The sequence below is a fragment of the Enhydra lutris genome, unplaced genomic scaffold (genome assembly GCF_002288905.1).
Source record: "Enhydra lutris kenyoni isolate GAN:26980312 unplaced genomic scaffold, ASM228890v2 scaffoldscaffold20, whole genome shotgun sequence".
NCBI lineage: Eukaryota > Metazoa > Chordata > Mammalia > Carnivora > Mustelidae > Enhydra > Enhydra lutris.
The window spans coordinates 19830755-19852627 of record NW_019154104.1 but is presented as its reverse complement, the minus strand read 5'-3'; the positions used below and the strand labels follow the sequence as shown (position 1 = coordinate 19852627).

Genomic DNA, 21873 nt, shown 5'->3' with positions numbered 1-21873 from the left:
ATTTTATTAAAGTTCCAATCACCTTAAATGAAGATTCTGACATTCTATTCTGTAGTGGTAGTGATAAGCTTAAAATCCACTGAGTGCACAAATGTTTTCCAAGTTTTTACTGTTCTTAATTCACCAAATCACTGCCACGGGGCAGATTAACATTACCCAAGTGACTAATGAGGAAGCAGAAAAATAAATGACCTATGTCATCTGGTTGAGACCAGAGATTATTTTCTCAGAGTCAGGAGCCTTCCCCTAGTTCACTGGCTAAAAACTGTATCAGAAAAGATTGATTCAACTGGGAATCTATGTTTTTTTAGCTCATCTGTTTGTTCGGACTTAAAGTTTAGCTATATAAAAGAAAAAGCATAAAGACACTTGAATTAATGGTAGCAAAAGAATCCGTCGAAGCACTTCTCTTTTTACTATTTCATGTCATGAAGAGCCTTGGAATTTCTTAGGCCCCAGTCAATTACTCTACATTAAGAGTTCTTTCATTAAAAACGATCACTAATGAGAAATGCAGGCAAGAAGAAAGAACAACATAAAAAATTCGGCAAGTAATATCTGGCTATACTTACTTAAGGCAAAAGTCTTGCACACTTTGATGGCTAGAATACTCCTTGATTTCTGGGCCTAAAAAACTTGTGAAATAGTTTTCTAAAAAAGAAACTTGATTTGCATCTGAATTAATGGCTGAAACATTAATGACTCTTGAAGCCAAATCTAAAATTGAACACTTGGTATACCCAACAAAAAGTTGATTTATCCAGTGCCAGTGCATACTGAGGCATCCTTGAGAAGTGATTTTAAGAAGCAGGAACAGTGACAATGATAGAATGAGTGGTCATGAGTCACTAGGACAAAGTGGCATTCAGCAGAAAAGAAAGCAGTTGTCACAACTGTGGGATAAGTAGAAACAGAGTACGTCCTGTGTAGTGTGGGATAAATGAGAGGCTCAAGAAAGCTTGGCAGAGGGGTCTCCCCTACTGCCATTTATATAGGGCTGTGTTTGAGGATCAACTGAAGGGTGAATTATTTCTGTCTTATTTCCCCATCCAAGAGGTCCTCTTCTAGTTATTAGAAGATCTTTATATACACTCATCTTCCCTTCGAGTCATCAGAAAAGGGGAGAACATCTAGAAAGTAGGTCTCAGTTCTCATTTCATATAAGCATTTCACAGTTAAAACAGTTACCTCAAAAACTGAAGAAAAGCAAGTGAAAATCTGGTTTCAGAATTATACTAGGAATCTCCCTAGAGCAACCTGACAGGGGCTAATGGTCTTGAGAAAGATTTTAGTTACCAGGTATTCCAGTCCTAGGGATCTGATTTGAGCAAAGTTGGCAAATGAAGTTGGTCAAGAATACAGGGAGATTACTCAGGAACAGACTTGTTTCTAACGGCCCACGGTAGGCATGACTACGGCAGGCGAGGAAAGAGTAGCATCTTCTTCTTTCCACTGAGAAGTGATGGTCTTTAGCTGTGTATAGAATTGGATGCCCTGAAGAGAACAAAGGGGAGAAAAAAAAAAAAAGAGTTAACATATATTCCTGGGGGTTTCATATTTCTCTTTCAATCAACTTTTGAAGGAGGTGGTATGAAGTGCTACTCATGTTCCCACTTGAGGAATTAGTGCAACCAAAATCCAACCTATTGTTCACAAGATAATTTAAAACATTTAGCATAATACCTCCCACATAGTAAATAGTCAAACCTTAGCTCTCATGTTGAAACTACTCAAGAGGATCTAAATGGAAAAACCGAACAATGTAATCTGTTATACTTGATGTAGATTCTGTTCCTCCGGCTGATTATCATGTGCTCTGAGGTCTTGGGTCATGGCTCAAATCCTGCCTCTCCTTATTGGCTGCCATGTAACTCTGGGCCTTGCCTGTGACCTATTGCCCAGCACAGCATTACTGTGAGGGGAAAATGAAAGGATCTACAAACATTGTAGCGAAGTAACTGCTATTAGTTTTTCTCTCCTGCCTGAGAAGAAGAAAAAGGCATGAAGGGATGAGATACATATTAGGCCGTTTCTGACAAATGTCAGTGATAAATAGCTCTATACTGATGTAGTAAAACCCATAATATCGTACAAATCTAAAGTAAAATGTCTGATATTATACACAGTCACTTCTAATTCACCTATAATGGGGATTAAAAAAAAATCAGCACATTTGGAGTGCCTGGATGGCTCAGTTGTTAAGCATCTGCCTTTGGCTCAGGTCATGATCCCAGGTCCTGGGATGGAGCCCCACATCAGGCTCCCTGCTCGGCGGGAAGCCTGCTTCTTCTCTCTCTCCCACTCTCCCTGCTTGTGTTCCCTCTCTCGCTGTGTCTCGGTCAAATAAATAATAAAATCTTTTTTTTTTTAAAAAGATTTTATTTATTTGACAGAGAGAGAGATCACAAGTAGGCAGAGAGGCAGGCAGAGAGAGAGGGGGAAGCAGGCTCCCCGCTGAGCAGAGAGCCCGATGCGGGGCTCGATCCCAGGACCCTGAGATCATGACCTGAGCCGAAGGCAGAGGCTTAACCCACTGAGCCACCCAGGAGCCCCTAAATAATAAAATCTTTTTTAAAAATTCAGCATATTTAAGATTATATATATAGTTTATTTTGTAAGAATAGGCTTGAGTAAAAAAGAATAGACTGTTCAGATCTGACACAAAAAATACTAAAACTAGAGGCACCTGGGTAGCTCAGACAGTTAATCCTCTGATGTGCTTTGGCTCAGGTCATGATATCAGGGTTGTGAGATTGAGCCCTACATGGGGCCTTTCATGGGGCTCTACACTCGGAGCATAGTCTGCTTGTCACTTTTCCTACCCCTCTGCTCTTCCCCTCTGCCTCTCAAATAATTAAATAAACGAAATCTTAAAAAAATACTAGCAAGCTAGAAGATGCTGTTAGAAAAAAAACACTAGCTTAATTAAAATACTCTTAGAATTATTGGACAAAATCTGGGCCATGTTAATATATTTTTTAAAATTTGAGAGATTAGGGGACGCCTGGGTGGCTCAGTTGGTTGAGCAGCTGCCTTCGGCTCAGGTCATGATCCCAGCGTCCTGGGATCGAGTCCCACATCGGGCTCCTTGTTCTGTGGGGAGCCTGCTTCTCCCTCTGCCTCTGCCTGCCACTCTGTCTGCCTGTGCTCGCTCTCTCTCTCTCTGACAAATAAATAAATAAAATCTTTAAAAAAAAAATTTTTTTTGAGAGATTATAATCTACTTTCAAGTCTTTTTTCCAGGATGCAAAATAGCGGTTTGATTTCCTAAGAATTTAAGACTTCAAACTGTGTATGGGGGTCAGTCTTTTCCTTTAAGAAACCTCACTTACCAGGATGACTTACAGTAAACCAAGACAGGGGAGGAAAAAAAGTTTTACTCTGCTTCCCTCGAAAGAAATTTTTGTTAATAGTATCAAACTAGCCAATTCTACCAAACCTGTGACTAATGCACAAACTGAATAAGCTGCCTCTATAAATAACCAAACCATCGTTTTAACATTCTGCTACGTGACATGCACTGTTCTTTCTTTTATTGAACTATGAAAGAGACCTGTATAGGAAACATGGTTTAATTACTGAAGGTTCCGAAATGGCTGCATCACTCTGGGGCTACAAAGAAGTTCCATTAGCCAATTTGTTTGACACATATTTGAGCACTTGCTCTTTGCCAGGTACTGCAGTTAAGAAGTAAATAATAATTACGGTAGGATGAAGACTTCTCATTGTGGCTTACACAGCCTGACAGGACTTTCCCTCCTTACCACTGTCATCCTCATTCACTCTCTGTGCTCCAGCCCATTTCTGCTACTATGTGAACCTGCTGTGCCTCTGCCTTAGGAAATACGTAGCTGCTGAAGGATGTGGTAATAGTGATGATTTAATCTTCCTGACCTTATGAATTACAGGTACTATTGTTATTCTCATTTTATAAATAAGAAACTTGAGACACAGGGTATTGCCCAAAGTCACACAGTTAGTAACTGGATGAGCTGGAGTTCGAAACCAGGCCATTCAGTTCCAGATCTGCTTTATTTTCCTTGTTCAGTGATGTAGTTTAGTGCCTAGAATAGGGTTTGGTACAAAGAAGGTGCGCAGTAAAATTTTTGTAAATGAGTAACATACAGGAGAATGCAATGGGAACACATGAAGGCGTACCCAACCCAGCACTGAGGAAGGGGAGGGTGGAGTCAGAGGTGATTTTCTGGAGGAGTCCACGCTTTAAACTTAGACAAGACAGATAAATAAGAGTTAGATGAAAGAGGGGAGGCAGGAGGAGAGGATCTCAGGCAGAGGAAAGGATACACATAACAGCTTAGACTTCCTCTTGCTCTTGCTCCAAAACTTTGCTGCCTTGAGTTATTCAGGAAGGAGCAGCTTTGGCAAAATTTTGTTACCTTTTAAATCTTTTCTAGGGGACTTCCTGACAAGCCCTGCTGAACAACGTATGACCCCACAAAAGCTACTGGCAGGCCCTTCCCTGCAGAATCCTTGTTCCTGAATATGTTCAAGAAACTTTCTTAGAGGAAAAAACATTTTCTTACAGTTACCTGTTTGCCATAGAAATTGGTGTCTCCCCTGAAGGAAGATCGAGAGCCGGTGAACGAGAACATTGGCAAAGGCACTGGAATAGGGATATTCACCCCCACCTAAAGCAGAACAAATCCACGTCAAATAAAAGGACTCAAAGAAAGGAACTCTCCATCTAGAAGCACAAATGCCTGACATCACAGCGACCAATTCCAAATACCCCAACTTCTACGCTCTCCTGCATCCCACGCACGAACTTTGGTTCCTGAGGAAGAAATAGGGCATTATGGGAAATCAGAGGGGCAGCGACCAATCACTTCACCATCTCCCTTAGATAGTAAACAGTATATGGCTACAAGAATCTCCTAAAAATCCTGTACACAAACCTGTCCAACGTCCACCAGGTGGGAATATTTCCGAGCAGTGGCTCCATTGGTAGTGAAGATGGCAGTTCCATTTCCATACGGATTGTCATTTACTATCTTGATGGCTTCATCCAAAGTGTCTGCCTCCATAACTACAAGAACTGGACCAAAAATCTCCTCTTTGTAACAGGTCATTGTTGTCTGTCAGGAGTGATACATCCAGAAAAGAAGTCAGTACTTGATGTTTATCTGGTACGTTATTACCCACTGCTTACATGGACAGCTTTCATGCTAGGAACCTCTCTTCATTGTAAACCACCTTTAAAAAAAAAAGTCCGTCTTTGCTGTGTTCCAACTTCCAAGCTGACAATCATATAAACGATCTGAAACTCCCATTAACAACAATTTCACTCCCGTCTTTTAAGCACCATAGTTTTAGATCCCATGACCCATCATTAATTTCCTCTTTTATAACTGTATAACCTGTTTATACAATTGTTATGTTACTGAAAAGTTACATGAAAATTCATTTTTTTATAAATCAAATGTATATTGGAAACACCACTGGAAGGTGTTTCTGTTTAAAGAAAACCTGTGCTAAATTTTCCATAACATAATTCATTCTCATTCACTCCTTTGCCTCCCAAATGAGTCTGTGCAATTATAACTCGATATCAGGTCACACTAAACATTCAAAACATCCTTCACCACTGCAGTTAGCTGTGTTTGTGGCTAATAAGTGGATTTTCCCCCTATGGTTCTGTGACAAGAGACTTCATGATTTCTACTACACTTACATTCAACTCTTAATTATTCAGGATTATAATAGGATTAGTGGGGACATAGGAATTTCCAAAGATTTAGTCATTAATTTTAGCTGTGAGACTTGCAGAGTTTCAATAAATAAAAACTGAGAGTCATACTTTTTCTTTCGTATCTTTTTGGTGAAGAGGCAGCACAGAGAAGGTACTTAATAAATACTGAGTGGAGGTTATATTGATGGAAACACTGCAAGAGCTATAAGCCAGATAACGAGGAGTGGGAAGAAAAAACTCGCATTAAATATGTAAAAAATATAAGATAGGATTGGCAAAATATGGCCTATGGGCTGAATGTGGCTTGCTGTTTGTTTCTGTACAGCTCACAAGCTAAGAATGGCTTCTGTATTTTTTATTTTTATTTTTTTAAAAGATTTTATTTATTTATTTGACAGAGAGAGAGATCACAAGTAGGCAGAGAGGGAGGCAGAGAGAGAGGAAGGGAAGCAGGCTCCCCGCTGAGCAGGGAGCCTGATGCGGGGCTCAATCCCAGGACCCTGGGACCATGACCTGAGCCAAAGGCAGAGGCTTTAACCCACTGAGCCACCCAGGTGCCCCGGCTTCTGTATTTTTAAAATGGCTGCAAAAGAAATCAATCATGACATGAAAAATTAATTTGAAATTAAAATTCCATTGTCCATAAATAAAGGTTTATTGGAACACAGCCACACCATGTTACTGTGCTTTTGCACTAAAATGTGAAGAGTGAGTAGTTGTAACAGAGACTGTCTATCCTTGCAAAACCAAAAAGACTTAATATTTAGCCTTTTATGGAAAGTTTGCCAATCGCTAGCATAGTGAAAGGAAGTGGGGAGTCAGGATAGGAGACTCATTCAGCCTCTAGATAAAATAACTGAGGAATCCTGTCAAGGGTTGACGTCTCAGTAATTAAATGCCTTCCTTTATAAATTGGAAGGATGGGGTTCCATTGCCTCTAAGGTGCCTTTAGTGCTCATGTTTGTGAGATAAATAATCCAGAGTTGTTCACCTTGACATTTGAGATGATGGTTGGTCCAACAAAGTTGCCATTTTCATAGCCCTTGACTTTAATTTTTCGACCGTCAAGAAGGATAGAAGCTCCCTCCTTTGTTCCACTGTCAATCAGATTACAGACTCGCTCTTTGGCCTGGGGGGTGATCAGTGGGCCAAGATCAGCTCCAGGCTGGTCTCCTGTAAACCAACACAAAAACATTTAAGGTCTTCATTATCACAAATTATGACTGTTAACTAAAGATGAATCCAAATGGCAAGTACGGTATAAAGAGAGGCAATGGTTAAAGAGTAGATGTGATTACTCCCATCGGTCAAGGCCAATGCTAAAACCAAGTGCTTAGTGCCACAGATGCAAAGCCTAAAGGAGCTAGGCAGATAACTGATTACCCGCATTGACTCTCAAGTTTTTGGCACGCTCCACCAGCTCGGGCAGCCACCTCTTAGCTTCTCCCACAAGGATCGCTGTGGAAAGAGCCATGCAGCGCTGACCGGCAGCTCCAAATGCTGCCCCAACCAGCTGGTTCAGGGTATTTTCCTTATTGGCATCTGGCATGACTACCCCATGGTTCTTGGCTCCCTAAGGAAATACAGAAAGTACATGAATCTTCCATGGGAAATATAATGAGGCCCAGAAATTAAGCAAAGAATCTGAGATTTCAAATGAGAATTTAAAAATAGGGAGAATTTACACTTTGTTGCTTTGAGGCTAGATTTATTATTTTGACACTGCTGAAGTTGTGGTAGCACAGAGAAAGTCTCCAAGTTACTTTTTTTTCCTACTTTCTTAGCTGATAAAGTGGTATGTATTTATTTGGATCAAAACCATTACCAAAAAAACAAAATAAAACAAAAACTCCAGCCACATAATCACAGTCAAACTGACAGGCTAAATACTGCATCCGGGCACCAAGAACTCCTTTCTTTTTCCTAAGTTAGATAGGAAACAATTTATTGTCTGCTGGGATTTCCAGTTATATGAACATCAATGTAAATAAAGAGTTGCTAGTAACAATGTCAGTGTCTAGCTGAAAGGCAAACTAGGTGGACCTCTTGATACACCATTTCTGGAAAGAGGTTCCCCAAACTGGCTTGCTTCTAGATACCTAGCCTCATCATACACAACTATGTAGGAAAGCATGGCCATTTCCATACATAGGTTTCCAGATACAGTAGTCCCTAGTTTCACTTTCCACAGTTTCAGTCCCCTGAGGTCAACTGAGGCCCAGAAGCAGATGTTCCTCCTAAAGCTATGTCTTAACGCCCACATCATTCACCTCACTTCATGTCCTAATGGAGGCATTTTATCATCTCACATCGTCGTCATCAGAAGGGTGAGTTAAGTATAATAAGATATTTTGAAAGAGAGGTCATATTGTTATAGTGATTTGGTAAAATTGTTCTATTTTATTATTAGTTACTATTCTTTTACTGTGCCTAATTCATAAAGTATATCATACATATGTATATATGGGCAAAAATACAGCATACATGGAGTTTAGTACTACCCGCAGTTTCAGGGATCCACTGGGGGTCTTGAAAGGTATCCCCCACCGATGAAGAGGGACTACTGTACAACTACAATGGAGTGCATGGATAGATACCATGTCTGTTACACAGAATACACCCAGTAAATACGATGGAGTAAAGTGGGAGGGACTTAAGTCAAATTGGCCAAAAGACATTCAGCCACAAAAAGAAGTAAGCAGGCATATCAGAACAGTTTCTAAGCCTGTGCGTAGGTGGCTATCCTTTCTGCAACACTAACTAAAGGGTGAAAAAGTAGCCACTGGACTTTATATTCAGTATCAAAGAATTACTATGTATTAGGCAAGGAGCCAGTAAGAGAACAGCAAAACTATGCAACCAGGTAAACTGCACTCACATACAGGGATATTTGGCTCTTCCCAGTACCTTAAATAGCTCGGACTCTTAGGAAAAGCACATCTTTGACATTATAGTAGTTAGGATATGCCTTGAGAGGAACAAAGGATAAAGGGCTACAAAACATGGTATGAAGAAAGATACAGGACCAGAACCAGAAGCTAGCTTTTACTGCAAAAGCCCAAAGAATCTGAATAACATTCTTAGGGAGAAAGATGCCTTTTTTTTTTTTTTTAAACCAAGATTAGGTGTATAAGCTAAAAAGGTGATTAAAGCGACTTAGCATAAAACTCATCGCAAGGTTTATGGCTAGAGGGAAGACATCCAGGATGAAATAGAAATAAAGACACACTGGCATTAGAGTGGCATAGTAGCCCCTCTGTTGAAGAGCTGTTCGTAGGTAATTTTTTTTAATACATATAACAGATTTAGGGGGAAAAGGAATAGGAAGTTACCATATTGGCTTGAACTCTCTTGCCATGTCTTGACCCTCTCTCGAAGATGTACTCTCCTGCCTGGTTGGATCCCACAAAGCTGATTGCTTTGATATCCGGATGATCACAAATAAAGTTTACAGCTTTAAGAAGAAAAGAAATAATTACCACAAAGGAACAAATGGCTATGGGCTTCTCAACATGGCAAATTTCCCCTTTCCCACTGCTATGAATGAGAAGTTTCCATACTTTTATTTTCTATCCTGGATTTCCAAATTGAAGTTCTTTTCATCTCTTAAATTCTTTTTTTTTAAGAGATTATTTTATTTGAGAGAGAGAGGGAGAGTCTGTGCATGTGCACGTGCATGTGGATGAGTAGGTGGAGGAGGGTAAAAGAAGAGGGAGAGGGAGGGGAAGAACCCCAAGCAGACTCCCTGATGAGCATGAAGCCCAGTACAGGACTCTATCTCAGGACCCTGCGATCATGACCTGAGCCAAAACCAAGAGTTGGGGGGCGGGGCTGGGGGCAAGCCAGTGGCATAGTCGGTTAAGCCTCTGACTCTTGGTTTTGGCGCAGGTCCTCAACTCGAGGTTCTCAACCCCCAGCCTCAGGGTTGTGAGATTAAGCCCAGCATCAGGCTCTGCGCTAGCATGGAGTGTGCTTGAGATTCTCTCTTCCACTCCCCCTACCCCTCCTCCTCATGCTTGCTCTCTCTCTCTCTCTCCCTCTCTAATAAATACATCTAAAAAAAAAAAAAAACCAACAATAGTCAAGACACTTAACTGACTGAGCCACCCAGTCACCTCCATCTCTTAAATTTTTAAACTACTAATTCTATTTTGCCTCTTCCCTTTCATTGTTTTTCTCATTTGCTATTTCTTCTAATTCTGAAGGCTGCAACTCCAAAATACCAGGCTTTTAGTACTCAACTCTTCCTTTTATCAAGAATATGATATATATATATATTTTTAAGATTTTATTTATTTATTCGAGAGAGAGTGAGAGAGAGCATGAGCGAGGAGAAGGTCAGAGGGAGAAGCAGACTCCCCATGGAGCTGGGAGCCCGATGCGGGACTCGATTCCAGGACTCCGAGATCATGACCTGAGCCGGAGGCAGTCGTCCAACCAACTGAGCCACCCAGGCGTCCCAAGAATATGATATTTTCTTAACTGCCCCTATATACTGGGACTCTCAAATACTCTTGTATCCTCACGTGAATGGCAATATAACATAGTATTTAAAAGTCAGCTTTTCTGGGTACTGACATTCTGGCTTTGGTAGTTTCTAGCCGTGTGACTTTGGGCAAATTACTTAATTTCATTAATGCCTTGGTTTTCTTATCTGTAAAATGGAAAAACAACGGTACTTACCTTGGAGGATTGTTATAAAGAATAAATGAGATAATATTTGAAAGGCCCTAGAAACAGTGCCTGAAACAGAAGTGCTTTTTTTTTTTTTTAAAAGACTTTATTTATTGGGACAACTGGGTGGCTCAGTCATTAACCATCTGCCTTCAGCTCAGGTCATGATCTCAGGGTCCTGGGATCTAGTCCTGCATCAGGCTCCTGCTCAGTAAGGAGCCTGCCTCTCCCTCTGCCCTATCCTCTGCTTGTGTGCATTCTCTCTTTCTCTCTCAAATAAATAAATAAAATCTTTAAAAAAAAATATTTATTTGACAGAGAGAGGTCACAAGTAGGCAGAGAAGCAGGCAGAGAGAGAGAGAGGAGGAAGCAGACTCCCTGCTGAGCAGAGAGTCCAATGCGGGGCTCGATCCCAGTACCCCAGGATCATGACCCAAGCTGAAGGCAGAGGCTAGAGTGCTTTTTAAGTGTTCGCTATTACTACGTGAATTAGAATGTCTTTAGTCTCTGTGAGATCTATAAACTCCCTCAGTACTGAAGAGAAAACTTTCTCTTTTATCTGTGTCTTCCCCTAATCCCTACTTCTTTGTCTCAATCTACTCTGTAGGACAAGAAGCATCGTTATTCTCCAGTTAGTTTACCTGAGCACACAGATGTACCCATAAACATTACCTCTGATATGGAGGTCACTTTTAGTAAATCCCTTCCTCCCTCGGTTCCTCATCCTAAAACCACTCAACCTTCACCCCTCAACACCTTGATTTTTTTGGCAGCCAGATTAAGTGCCACATACAGAAGGGCAGTTACCTTCATGTTGTCCGTGGACGATGTTCAGTGTTCCGTCTGGGGCACCAGAGTCCTGGAGCAACTTAGCAAGAAGCATGCTTGCTCCGGGAACTCGCTCTGATGGTTTCAATAGGAAGGTATTTCCACACACCATGGCCATGGGAAACATCCAAAGGGGGATCATGGCGGGAAAGTTGAACGGAGTGATGCCTGCACATACCCCCAGAGGCAGACGGTAGGAATAAAGGTCCATATCTTTGGTGATGGATGGCATGGTCTCTCCCAGCAGGAGGGATGTCACACTGCAGGCATGCTCGACCACCTCTGGAGCAGAGAAGCAGTCAGGCCACCAGCTCTCCACTGTGCACTACCTAGCTGTGTCATGCTCTAGTCATCCCTAAGGCTAGAGAATGGCTCAGGCTGATGACACAGGGAAGAAACACTGAGTGGCCCTTCCACGTGAAGGGGATGTGCAAAATGAGATTCTCCAAAGTGGGGAGAAAAAAAGAGAGTGACATGCATTCACCTGCTAGAAGATCAAGTAAGATAAATGAAGGAAACTGATCTCCTATGTACCTGGGAAGTATTGCCATTTTCCATAAGTATTATAAAAGATATCATGGAATAGCAAAATCTACACAGAGGAAGAAGTAACCTCCCATTCTGAGATCTCTGTCTCCCATCTTTCTTTGCTCCTTCCCAGAGAGTTCCTGAACTCCCCCAAGAGGGACTCCCAGCTTACGAAGGCCTCGGAATACGTCTCCTTCAGCATCAGCAAGGGTCTTCCCTTGTTCCAGTGTGATTAACTTGGCAATTTCTTTCTAGAGAAAATACATATAAATAGAAACCAATGCAAGGATGTGCTTCCCTGTAGTTCCTAGGTAGCCAAGGAAGAACAAAACTTCCAGGGAGGAAGCCATGATCTGTGTCTTTCTGGATTGCAGAGTTATGGAAGGCGGCTGACAGGGCCTTCTGTGGGTGTGACAAGTATCCGAGGCAACAGTTTGGAAAATGATACCATTCTGATTTCTTACCAAGTTTTCTTTAATGAGCTGTTGATAGCGGAGTAGGACCTGCTGGCGGCTTAACACTGAAGTGTCTGCCCATGCAGGAAAAGTACGTTTGCAGCAAGCAACAGCTGCATCCATTTCAGCCTTGGTAGCCTGAGGAACCCGACCAATGACCTCATTGGTGGCCTGATGGGAAAAAGCAATACATCATCTTTTGCCCCTGCCCCGCCTTCTGCATTTTTCATCTAGTCACAGCAGCAGCCACTATGTATTTCATATGACAGACACCCAGGTCCCTCGTTTCCCACCACATTTCCGGAATTCTAGGCTAGCCAGCTTAAATGCCAAGGCAGCTTTGCTTACTGGGTTGTGGATGTCAATCCATTTGTCACTTTTGGATTCAACAAATTTCCCATCAATGAAGAGCTTTACAGTTGGCTGGAAAATAAGAACCCCACAAAACCTTGTATTAGTTCATTGCTTCTCTCCCTTTCACAAAGAGGAAGGAATTCAGGGTTGGTAGATGAACCTTCTGTTCTCTAGAAATGTTACCACCAGGAAAGAGATACTTGTCTGTAGTGTTCATTAACATGTGGCTGAGCATCTCAATACTGTGATCTCTCTGAGAAAGGAAAATTCCCTACTAATGCACAATGTGGAACCTGATGTCACTGTGAGGCTTCTACTAAAAAAGTAGCAGTTTCTGTGTTAACAAAGATTAGCTAGTATGACTTGTTGGCCACCATGAGCAGGTATGACCTTTATGATCAAAAGATTTAAAAAAAAAATATTTTTGTGTGTAGTTCTTCTGAGAAGTAGCTTGCTTATATTAAATTTTCAGAGGGGGTTGTGGACCAAAAAAGTTGATGGACTACAGTGTTACTTACAGTATATATTTCTAAATAGAAAGGACTTCGAGCACCTATCCTTATTTATTAATTTTAGGTACTACAAATGGTTGACAGTTCTATAAAAACAATTTTTGAAAGATTGTGAAGAGGACAGCTACCTGGCAGGATCAATAAAACCTCTAGAAGCTATGAAAATGTCTGTATTTTTTGACACAGTAATCTTACCTCAGAAGGGAAATAATCTAAAAGAAGGAAAAAACTATATAAGTAAATGTTGGGTTTTTAATATTGAAAAACCGAATCAATCTAGGTGTTAGGTGGGAACATTTTTAGTTAATTCTGGCTATATATATTTGATAGACTATTATGCAGCCATTAAAATCATAACTATAAAGAGCACTTTGCAATACTGAAAATGTTTATGACATATAACAAACATAACATTAGGTAAGAAAACAAAGATAGAAAATTTCACATATATTCTGATCACAATTATGTTAAGAAGGTAAATGGGAATACCCCCAAATTAAACCGTATTGCTTCTCAGAAGTCCAACTTTAGTGCCAAATAAACTTACCACTGATGAAGAGAAGGAGGATGCTGGATACCAAGTGGAATTCACTTTGGAAGAGACCTGTGGGGTAAAAGAATGATTATTTTGATAAATGAGAGCAGAAAATTATTGTATATATAGTAGCAAATGGCTACCATATACTTAACATTACACCAGTTGCTGTGGGTATATGGAAAAGGACTTGGTGTTTGCTCTTAAGGGTCATAGAGCCTTTTTTTAAAAAAAAGATTTTATTTACTTATTTGGCAGACAGCAATTACAAGTAGACAGAGAGGGAGGCAGAGAGAGAGAGAGGAAGAAGCAGGCTCCCTGCTGAGCAGAGAGCCTGACGTGGGGCTCGATCCCAGGACCCTGAGATCATGACCCCAGCTGAAGGCAAGAGGCTTTAACCCATTGAGCCACCCAGGCGCCCCAGAGTCACAAAGTCTTTGAAGAGAAAAGATACCAGACTATGAGGTACAGCAAACTATGAGAAAATAAGAAACCATAATATAAATCATAATATAAAACACTTTTTTTAAGGCCATATTTTCCTAATTTTTGGCCTGGAAATGGTAGTCACCACAAATCTTAATATGAAAACTCTTCAATGGTATCTGACACAATAGGTATCAAATGTCAGATAGTATATAACCAATTGTCAAATGTAAGGATAATAAGCCCATATAAATACCTGAACACAAATGCTCATAGCAGCTTTGTAATAGCCCCAAACTCAGCAACGACCCAAATGTCTGCCATTGGCTGGAACAGGGAAACTAATGAGGTATATCCATATCCATATACTGGAATAGTACTCACCAAGGAAAAGGAACCATCACACCGGCAGTAACATGGATAACTGTAACAATTATACTGGGTGAAAGAAGTCAGACATAAAAACAGTACACAGTGTACGATTCCATTTATATAAAACTAAAAAATGCAAACATAGTGTTGGAAAGCTGATCAGTGGTTGCCTGGGGATGATGGCGGAAATGCAGAAGAAGGGGTAAGAGGAAATATTTTTGGGGTGATGGATAGGCCCCCTATCTTGATTGTGATGATGCTTTCACAGGTGTATATTAATATAAGACTTATCAAATGGTATACTTTAAATATGTATGGTTTATGTCGATTTTATTTTAAGAAAGCGGTTTTAAAAAAATGCCACATGTAGGAAAAGAATGTGACGTATAGGTAACATTGAATAAGGATATAATCCAGTTGGAGGGGGGAGGAGCCAGTTACAATAAAATAACTCCTCATTTGTATATATGCTATAGAAGTTGATTTAAGAAATATTCAAGTCAAAGTGAGAAAACTGAAACACTTGGAATGGGATATAAAGGAAAACTGCAATCTAATAATCTTTTATTTCGTCTGAAGATAGACATGTTAACCAAAGGGTTTAGGGCTACCTGAAGTGGAAGAATTTGTGTTTCTGCAGTACTATCCAGGGGAAAGGATGCACATCCTTTGGGCCAGCAAACGGTTCTTCCAAATGCCTCATCTACTTCCTCTCCCATTCCCCACAAAAACCATTTCAGACTAAACACTCTTCTGGAGTCCACCATGTCTTATTTATAGCCATATTCCCAACACCAACATGGTACCTGGTACCTAGCAGGTGTTTAATAAGTATCTACAGAACAAATTAAAGGTCCACTGGGTGGCCGACTGCCCTCACCCCAGACCAGGTTAGCAGCCAGTACTTCCCCTATCAGGTTTATCTGTGTTTTAATTGCCTGGGTACTTGTCTGTTGCCCAAAAGGCTGAAGTTTCACGAAGGTAGGCACTGCATCTGTCTTAGTCACTTACTTTGCAGTTACTGTGATCAAGACTGTCCAGATATGGAAAATAGCTAAGTTGTCGGTGCTCATTCAGTGTTATTCTTACACTTTTTGCTCTCACCCCTTGTTATTTCAAAACTTCTCCTATCTCCTTGCTACTATCTCATATCTCCTTGCATTCTCTATCTCCCTGCCACTTATTTGCTCTTACTCCCGGCTACTTAAAAGCTTATCTCACTCCTTGCTATTTCAAACCTTATTCTCTCAAAGCTTCCAACCCTGCTGCTTCCCCCCCCTCTCGCTCAGGAGCTGACCTTTGTTCTTCCTCCTTCAGAGGGAACAGAAACCAACAGATGAGAATGTCAACTTCTTACTAGCCAATCTACAAAACTGACTTATACCCATCATTTTTTCCTCCCTTCCTCTTAGAAGGGAGCAGTTAGCTAGCAAGCTCTATGAGGATTAAGTGACTTCTGTGTTGTGCACAGAAGTGCACAACTATTACCTATGGACTGACTGACAAGGTTCCTCTCCTCCAACTGCGGGCCATCTCTGCCTGTGCTCTAAAGCCCACCGCAGACACTTCCAATTATCCTTTCCTGAAACTTAAACCTCTCTCCAACCAACAGCAAGGATTCTCTTTGCTAATGACCTTATTTCCTCATTTCCCACTAACCCTTCAATCTACTCCAGCCTTCACGACTAAACACCAGTGATTTCCTACATTCCGTGTGCTTCCTGGTCCTCCTGTACTGGACTTTTTTGTGCCCTTTTCACTAGTCTTCAGGGATGTCCTGAAATCTCTTCTGCCACTTCTCTGCCTTCTTTGCTGACTCATCCTCTGCTACCTGGCTACTAACTAATTAAATTCCTCAAGACTTGGTCCTAGGCCTTCTTGTCTCCTCATTCTGGGCATTCTCCTTGGATGATTTTATCAACTCCTGTGGCTTGGGGCTCTAGATTCTGATGGCGTCCAAATCTGTAGTTCTCAGCCAGCTCTTCCTCTTCAGGTAATACCCACCTAAGTGTCCTCATCATGCCTCAACATGGATGTTACTTAGGTGCACAATGAAAAAGCTGAACTTGGGGCACCTGGGTGGCTCAGTGGGTTAAGCCTCTGCCTTCGGCTCGGGTCATGATCCCAGAGTCCTGGGATCGAGCCCCGCATCAGGCTCTCTGCTCAGCAGGGAGCCTGCTTCTCCATCTCTCTCTGCCTACCTCTCTGCCTACTTGTGATCTGTCAAATAAATAAATAAATAAATAAAAATCTTAAAAAAAAAATAAATCTTTAACCAAAAAAAAAAAAAAAAAGAAAAGAAAAGAAAAGAAAAAGCTGAACTCACCTTTCTCTCACCAAGCTGCCCTGTTTCTATATCCCACCTTCAGAGAAGGGGGCCACTATTCACCTAGTTACCCAAAAGAAAACCTGAACATCATCACCCCAACTCCTCCTTCCCTCTCTCCACACTGAATCAAACAAATCCTGGCAATCTGCCCTCCTAGTAGTCCTTCGAACCGAGCCCTTTTTCTCTACCCCTCCTGCCATCACCACAGTCTCTATCATCGTTGTTTCTCTCCTGGACTTCAATAACTGTTTCCTAACAGATTTCCTGGCTCCACTCTTATTTTTTTTTAAGAGTTTATTTATTTATTTGACAGAGATCACAAGTAGACAGAGAGGCAGGCAGAGAGAGAGGGAAGCAGGCTCCCCACCGAGTAGAGAGAACACGATGCAGGGCTCGATCCCAGAACCCTGAGATCAAGATCTGAGCTGAAGGCAGAGGCCCAGCCCACTGAGCCACCCAGGCGCCCCACAGGCTCCACTTTTGTGCACTCTTAATCTGGTTTCCCAACCCATGGCTAGAGGGGTTTTCTAAAACACTAATCTGGGCAGATTACTCCCTTGTTTAAAGAGCTCCAATGGCTTTCCTCTGTTCTTAAAAACTAATCTTGATGCTGATTACAAGACTTCACACAGCATCTTTACTAATCTAGTTTCATAGCTGGCCACGTCCTCCTTGTACCTATGCTGTAGGCATCTGGAACACGTTTTGTGCTCTCTCTTCCTGTGCACATGCTGCCCCTTCCTGCCTGCAATTGTTTCATCCCATCTGCTTGGCTCACTCCTACTCCTTGGCTCCCTATGTAGCCATCACTTTGGGCATCAGTGCAGGTCAGTTTCGTATGTTAGCTAGTAAGAAGCTAAGGAAATTCTCAACTGATGGTTTCTGTTGCCTCTGAAGTTGGAAAAACAAGGTTAACTTCTGAGAGTGAGGGGGAAATAGCAGAGTCAGAAGCTTTTAAGTGAAAATCTCAAATCTAGGCCAAGCACCTGGTTATAGTGCTCATGTAACACCTAAATTCCTCTATTTCCTATACCACATTGTAGAATAATAGTTTAATTATTAAGTCTCTCTCCTCTCAGATCACTAGATGGCTGTGTTCTCTACCCTTGGCCCCATTCCTGGAATCGAGTAAGCATTCAGTAATATTTTTGCAGAATGAAAGAATGAGTATTCACCAAGCAGTCATTTGCTATTAATTATGTTTCATGTTTACTCTCTTACAGAGCAGGAAATGTACAGATCAGCCAACTTGGGCATTTTGGGCCACTTAATTGTATTTTCTCATTTGCACGCAGTCTCCCTGCCATCAAGAGGGCATAAAAGGCACTGCATCTGGCATAATAAAACATTAGCATATAATTTTTGATAAGCTGGATCTCCTATCTTCATTTCCCAAGAAACACTCACTAGCACTGTTGCTAAAGAAACTATCCTTCAGTCAGTCACACCAAAATTCTTCCTCTCTTACTCTTTCCTCCTTTATCAGGCACTCCCTTTTCCCTTTAGCTGAAGGTCTGCTAGTCTTGCAAAACTCAAACCTGAAGCAAACTCCTTCTGGAATCTTTTCCTGAAATGTACAAGTTGAGTTTGGGATCGTTTCCCTACAGCCCTGCCGTACTCTGTGTACTCCCACTGTTAGCACTTATCATTCATTATAACAGAGGAGCCTTCAGTGAGAGTTGCACTTACCTCTCCTTTTCCCAAAGCCTGGGGACAGTACTTGACACAAAAAGAGATACCAAGTCCTGAAATCTCAGCCCCATCAGTCACTACTTGGGAGAACCTGGATCACCTTAACTATCAGGTAACTGACTTTATTATATTCATGAATTCCAGTCTTCACAAATTTTCTTAAAAATAGAAAGTGGTAGAGCTAGGTGGCGCCTGGGTGGCACATTTGGGTGAGCGATCTACTCTTGGTTTCAGCTCATCTCATGATCTCACGGTTGTGAGATTGAGCTCTGCGTCAGTCTCCAACCTCAGTGTGGAGTCCGCTTGAGATTCTCTCTCTCCCTCTGCCCCTCCCCCTGATCATGCTCTCTTTTTCTCTCTCTGAAATAAATAAATCTTAAAAAAAAAAAAAAAGGTGGAGCTTGGAAAGAATGCAAGTATGATTGTAAACCCTGTACTCTTTAAACCAAATCACTGAAGGCCAGTCCTGTGTCTCTTTAAGACTGGTTTTCTTATGTCTCAATGCGAGTGATAAACCCACTATAAGTTGCAAATATATTTAATATAGCTAACCTACCAAATATCATCGCCTAGCCTAGCCTACTTTAAATGTGCTCAGGACACGTACATTAGCCTGAAGTTGGGCAAAACCAACTAACACAAAGACTATTTTATAATAAAGTGTTGAATAGCTAATATAATCAACTGAATACAGTTCTGAAAGTGAAAAACAGAATGGTTGTATGAGTACAGAATGGTTATAAGTGTATCGGTTGTTTAACCTTGTGATCACGTGGCTGACGGAGAGCTGTGACCCCTGCTGAGGCCCAGTGTCCCTCAAAAGTATCATACTGCATTTCACTGGGGGATGGGGGGGCATAAAAACTCAAAATTCCAAATACAATTATGTGTTGCTTTCGCACCACTGTAAAGTGAAAAAGTTTTAAGTTTAGCCATTGAACATCAAGGACCAAATGTACTTAAAATTACTGAAAACACGAACTCTTTCCTTTACAGATCCTTTTGATGATCCTGTGAAATTCATGACTGCCAGAATCTAGACCACTCTTTATCAAAGTTTCTTTTCTTTTTTTTTTAAAGATTTTATTTATTTGACAGAAACAGTGAGAGAGGGAACACAAGCAGGGGGAGTGGGAGAGTGAAAAGCAGGCTTCCAGCTGAGTCCCACGTGGGGCTTGCACAGGGCTTGATCCTGGGATCATGACCTGAGCTGAAGGCAGACGCTTAAAGACTGAGCCACCCAGGCGCCCCTTATCAAAGTTTGGTGTTACAGTTACTCCTCTGTGGCTAAGGATTACTATTTCTGTTCTTTTCCAGGTCAACTCAGAAGTTTCTTCAAATGAATCAGAAAATAGTGTCTATTTCCACAATAAAGTACATAGGAAGGAAGAATCTTCTCCTTGATTTAAAGGACAAAATACTTTTTTTTTTTTTTTTTTTTAAGATAGGGAGAAGGTGGGGGAGTGGGAGAGAACCTTAAGCAGGCTCCACCCCCAGCACAGAGCTTCCACCCCTCAACTCTGAGCCAAAATGATCTGGATGCTTAATGGACTGAGCCGCTCAGGTATCTCAAAGCAAAATAACTTCTTAAGGATCAGTGACTCACTAAAGGTGGGGAGGCAAAGGAAAAAAAGTTAGTTTTAGTAAAGGACTTCAAGGATAAGTTGGTAATGGAAAACACAGGGTGGAAACTTTGTATCCCTATTACTAAAAAAAAAGATACTAGAAAAATAAAACTAGGATCACAGCAAGAAATAGCCAGATTATCTGACAAACTCTTCCAGCCCATGCTCCATGCTGTCCCATTAAATAGCATTTAAATATGAAACTTTGCTGACTTTGCTAAGAATCTTACAAATGTAAGTTTCTGCAGTAGAATTCACTGCAACCTGGTAAGTACTAATATTATCTAAAGGTCCAGCAATATAGAGGAAGAAGTTTCTAGGATGGCTGTAACAAGAAGGGCAATGTTGTTTCTTGTAGGTTGGAGAATGTTTCCCGCAGGAAATCACACCTTCTAACTCCTTGCTAGGCAGTTAAAACTGGGGAAGGGCTATGAACAGAGTTAGAAACCACAGGCCTCAGGCATGCAGCTCCTGTAGCTCTACCACCTCTCCTTAGGCCAGCTTCAGAAGGGACCCAATCCCCACCATGGGCCACTGATGAGGGTGTGCTGTTACCCTAGGAGCTGACTTTGGGTTAGGAACTTGGAATTGACACTTCCTGTTTATTTTCTATTACCTGTTGTAATAGATAGATATAATAGATGTTAATAATAGATGTTAATCACCTCATTTTTTTTTAAAAAGAGAATTATTTCTACATATGAAGCAGTTTTTTATTTTTTTAAGATTTTATTTATTTGTCAGAGAGAGAGAGAGAGACTGAGCACAAGCAGGGGGAGCAGCATTTAGAGGGAGAAGCAGGCTCCCCGCTGAGCAAGGAGCGGGATGCAGGACTCAATCCCAAAACCCTGGGACCATGACTTGAGCTGAAGGCATATGCTTAACCAATCTAGCTCACCTCGTGTTCTATCATTTTTTAAAAAAGAGACGTTTAGTCCCTGGCATGTGCTTGGGTCATACTGGTAGCATAACTATGTGTCCTTATTTACCAACAACGTGAATCCTGAAACTTTGCTAAAAAGTCTAACTGAAAGTCTTGGCAAGAAAAGGGGCAGTCTACAGCCTGTGGAAAATGCAGAGACACAGCTAGGGAAAACAGCTCAGCAGACAGCTGCTTTTGGGGAAAACCTTTCTGGAAAGTGTAAGCTTTCTAGAAGGAGATTCAAAGGTCATTCACTGACCCTCCCCCTCGTGCGCTTCCTTCCTTCACCATGGATTAGACAGTGAAGTAGCATGGGGGGAAGGGAACAATCTGGTAGCTCTGGGCAGGAGAAAGAGCTCTAACAAAGGAGACCAGGAAAGGGAATTTCTGGTGTGAGAGAGGTGACTGGCACAGAGGTGAGAGGGGACCACGAGGGGTGAGAGCAAGGGTGACTGACTGCAGGGACTGGGAGGGCTGGGGGAGGATTGTGGGCCAGAGCTAGAGAAGGAGAACCTCCCAGAGTAAAAGGGCAGCGAGCCAGGGGTGACAGTCCAGCACCTAACGAGGGCGCATAATAAGTAAAGGGATGGGACCGGGCCGCACGGGTCTGGTGGGAACAGGAAAGTCGGCTAAGAAGGGTTTTTTGGCTCGGAGGGGATGGAAAGGACGCAATTCCTAGCTTCGCGATCCCTCGGTACCACCCTCACTCGCCTGCAGGATCCGGGCCCGCATTGCCGCCGCTGCCATCACCGCCGCCGCCATGGTCCTGAGCCGCCTCCTGTTCTCCTCTACTTACCCCTACACTGACTCCGTAGAAGCTCTACCGCCGCCAGGCCTAGACCCCGCAATCCTGCCGCACCGCCTCATTGGTGGAGAAGACTATTTCCTCTAGCCAATCACTCGCCCTAACA

At 41.8% G+C, this 21873-nt stretch overlaps 2 protein-coding genes across 3 annotated transcripts in view; one reads left to right on the top strand and one right to left on the bottom strand.

Annotated features, from left to right (window-relative positions):
- LOC111148544 (basal body orientation factor 1) overlaps positions 1-4823 on the top strand; it is a 38761-nt gene extending 33938 nt beyond the window's left edge. The window contains exon 12 of the mRNA XM_022505187.1: positions 4416-4823. Coding sequence (XP_022360895.1) covers positions 4416-4427 — 12 coding nt within the window. The 3' untranslated portion in view covers positions 4428-4823. The remainder of the gene's footprint in view (positions 1-4415) is intronic.
- On the bottom strand, positions 4-21813 carry LOC111148543 (aldehyde dehydrogenase 6 family member A1). 2 transcript variants are annotated; one of them, XM_022505185.1, is made up of 12 exons: positions 21674-21813; positions 13609-13665; positions 12544-12618; positions 12205-12366; positions 11913-11991; positions 11192-11494; positions 9043-9164; positions 7094-7283; positions 6702-6883; positions 4917-5096; positions 4551-4649; positions 4-1494 (listed from the first exon to the last, which is right to left on the bottom strand). In XM_022505185.1, exons 1-12 carry the CDS (start codon positions 21722-21724, stop codon positions 1390-1392), a joined length of 1605 nt encoding a protein of 534 aa, XP_022360893.1. In that variant the 5' UTR covers positions 21725-21813; the 3' UTR covers positions 4-1389. The 2 variants fall into 2 exon arrangements, with proteins under 2 accessions (XP_022360893.1, XP_022360894.1); XM_022505186.1 differs by lacking the exon at positions 21674-21813 and adding an exon at positions 14407-14514.
- Between the last annotated feature and the right edge of the window lie 60 nt (positions 21814-21873).

Bases quoted from the DNA above. Each gene is read 5' to 3' on its own strand.
- LOC111148543 (XM_022505185.1), bottom strand. From the start codon at position 21,724: ATGGCGGCGGCGGTGATGGCAGCGGCGGCAATGCGGGCCCGGATCCTG. The intron at 12,367-12,543 runs GTAAGCAAAGCT...TTTTCCCATCAG, and splicing joins GGATTGACATCCACAACCCA to GCCACCAATGAGGTCATTGG. The intron at 7,284-9,042 runs GTAACTTCCTAT...GTATTTCCTTAG, and splicing joins AGAGAGTTCAAGCCAATATG to GGAGCCAAGAACCATGGGGT.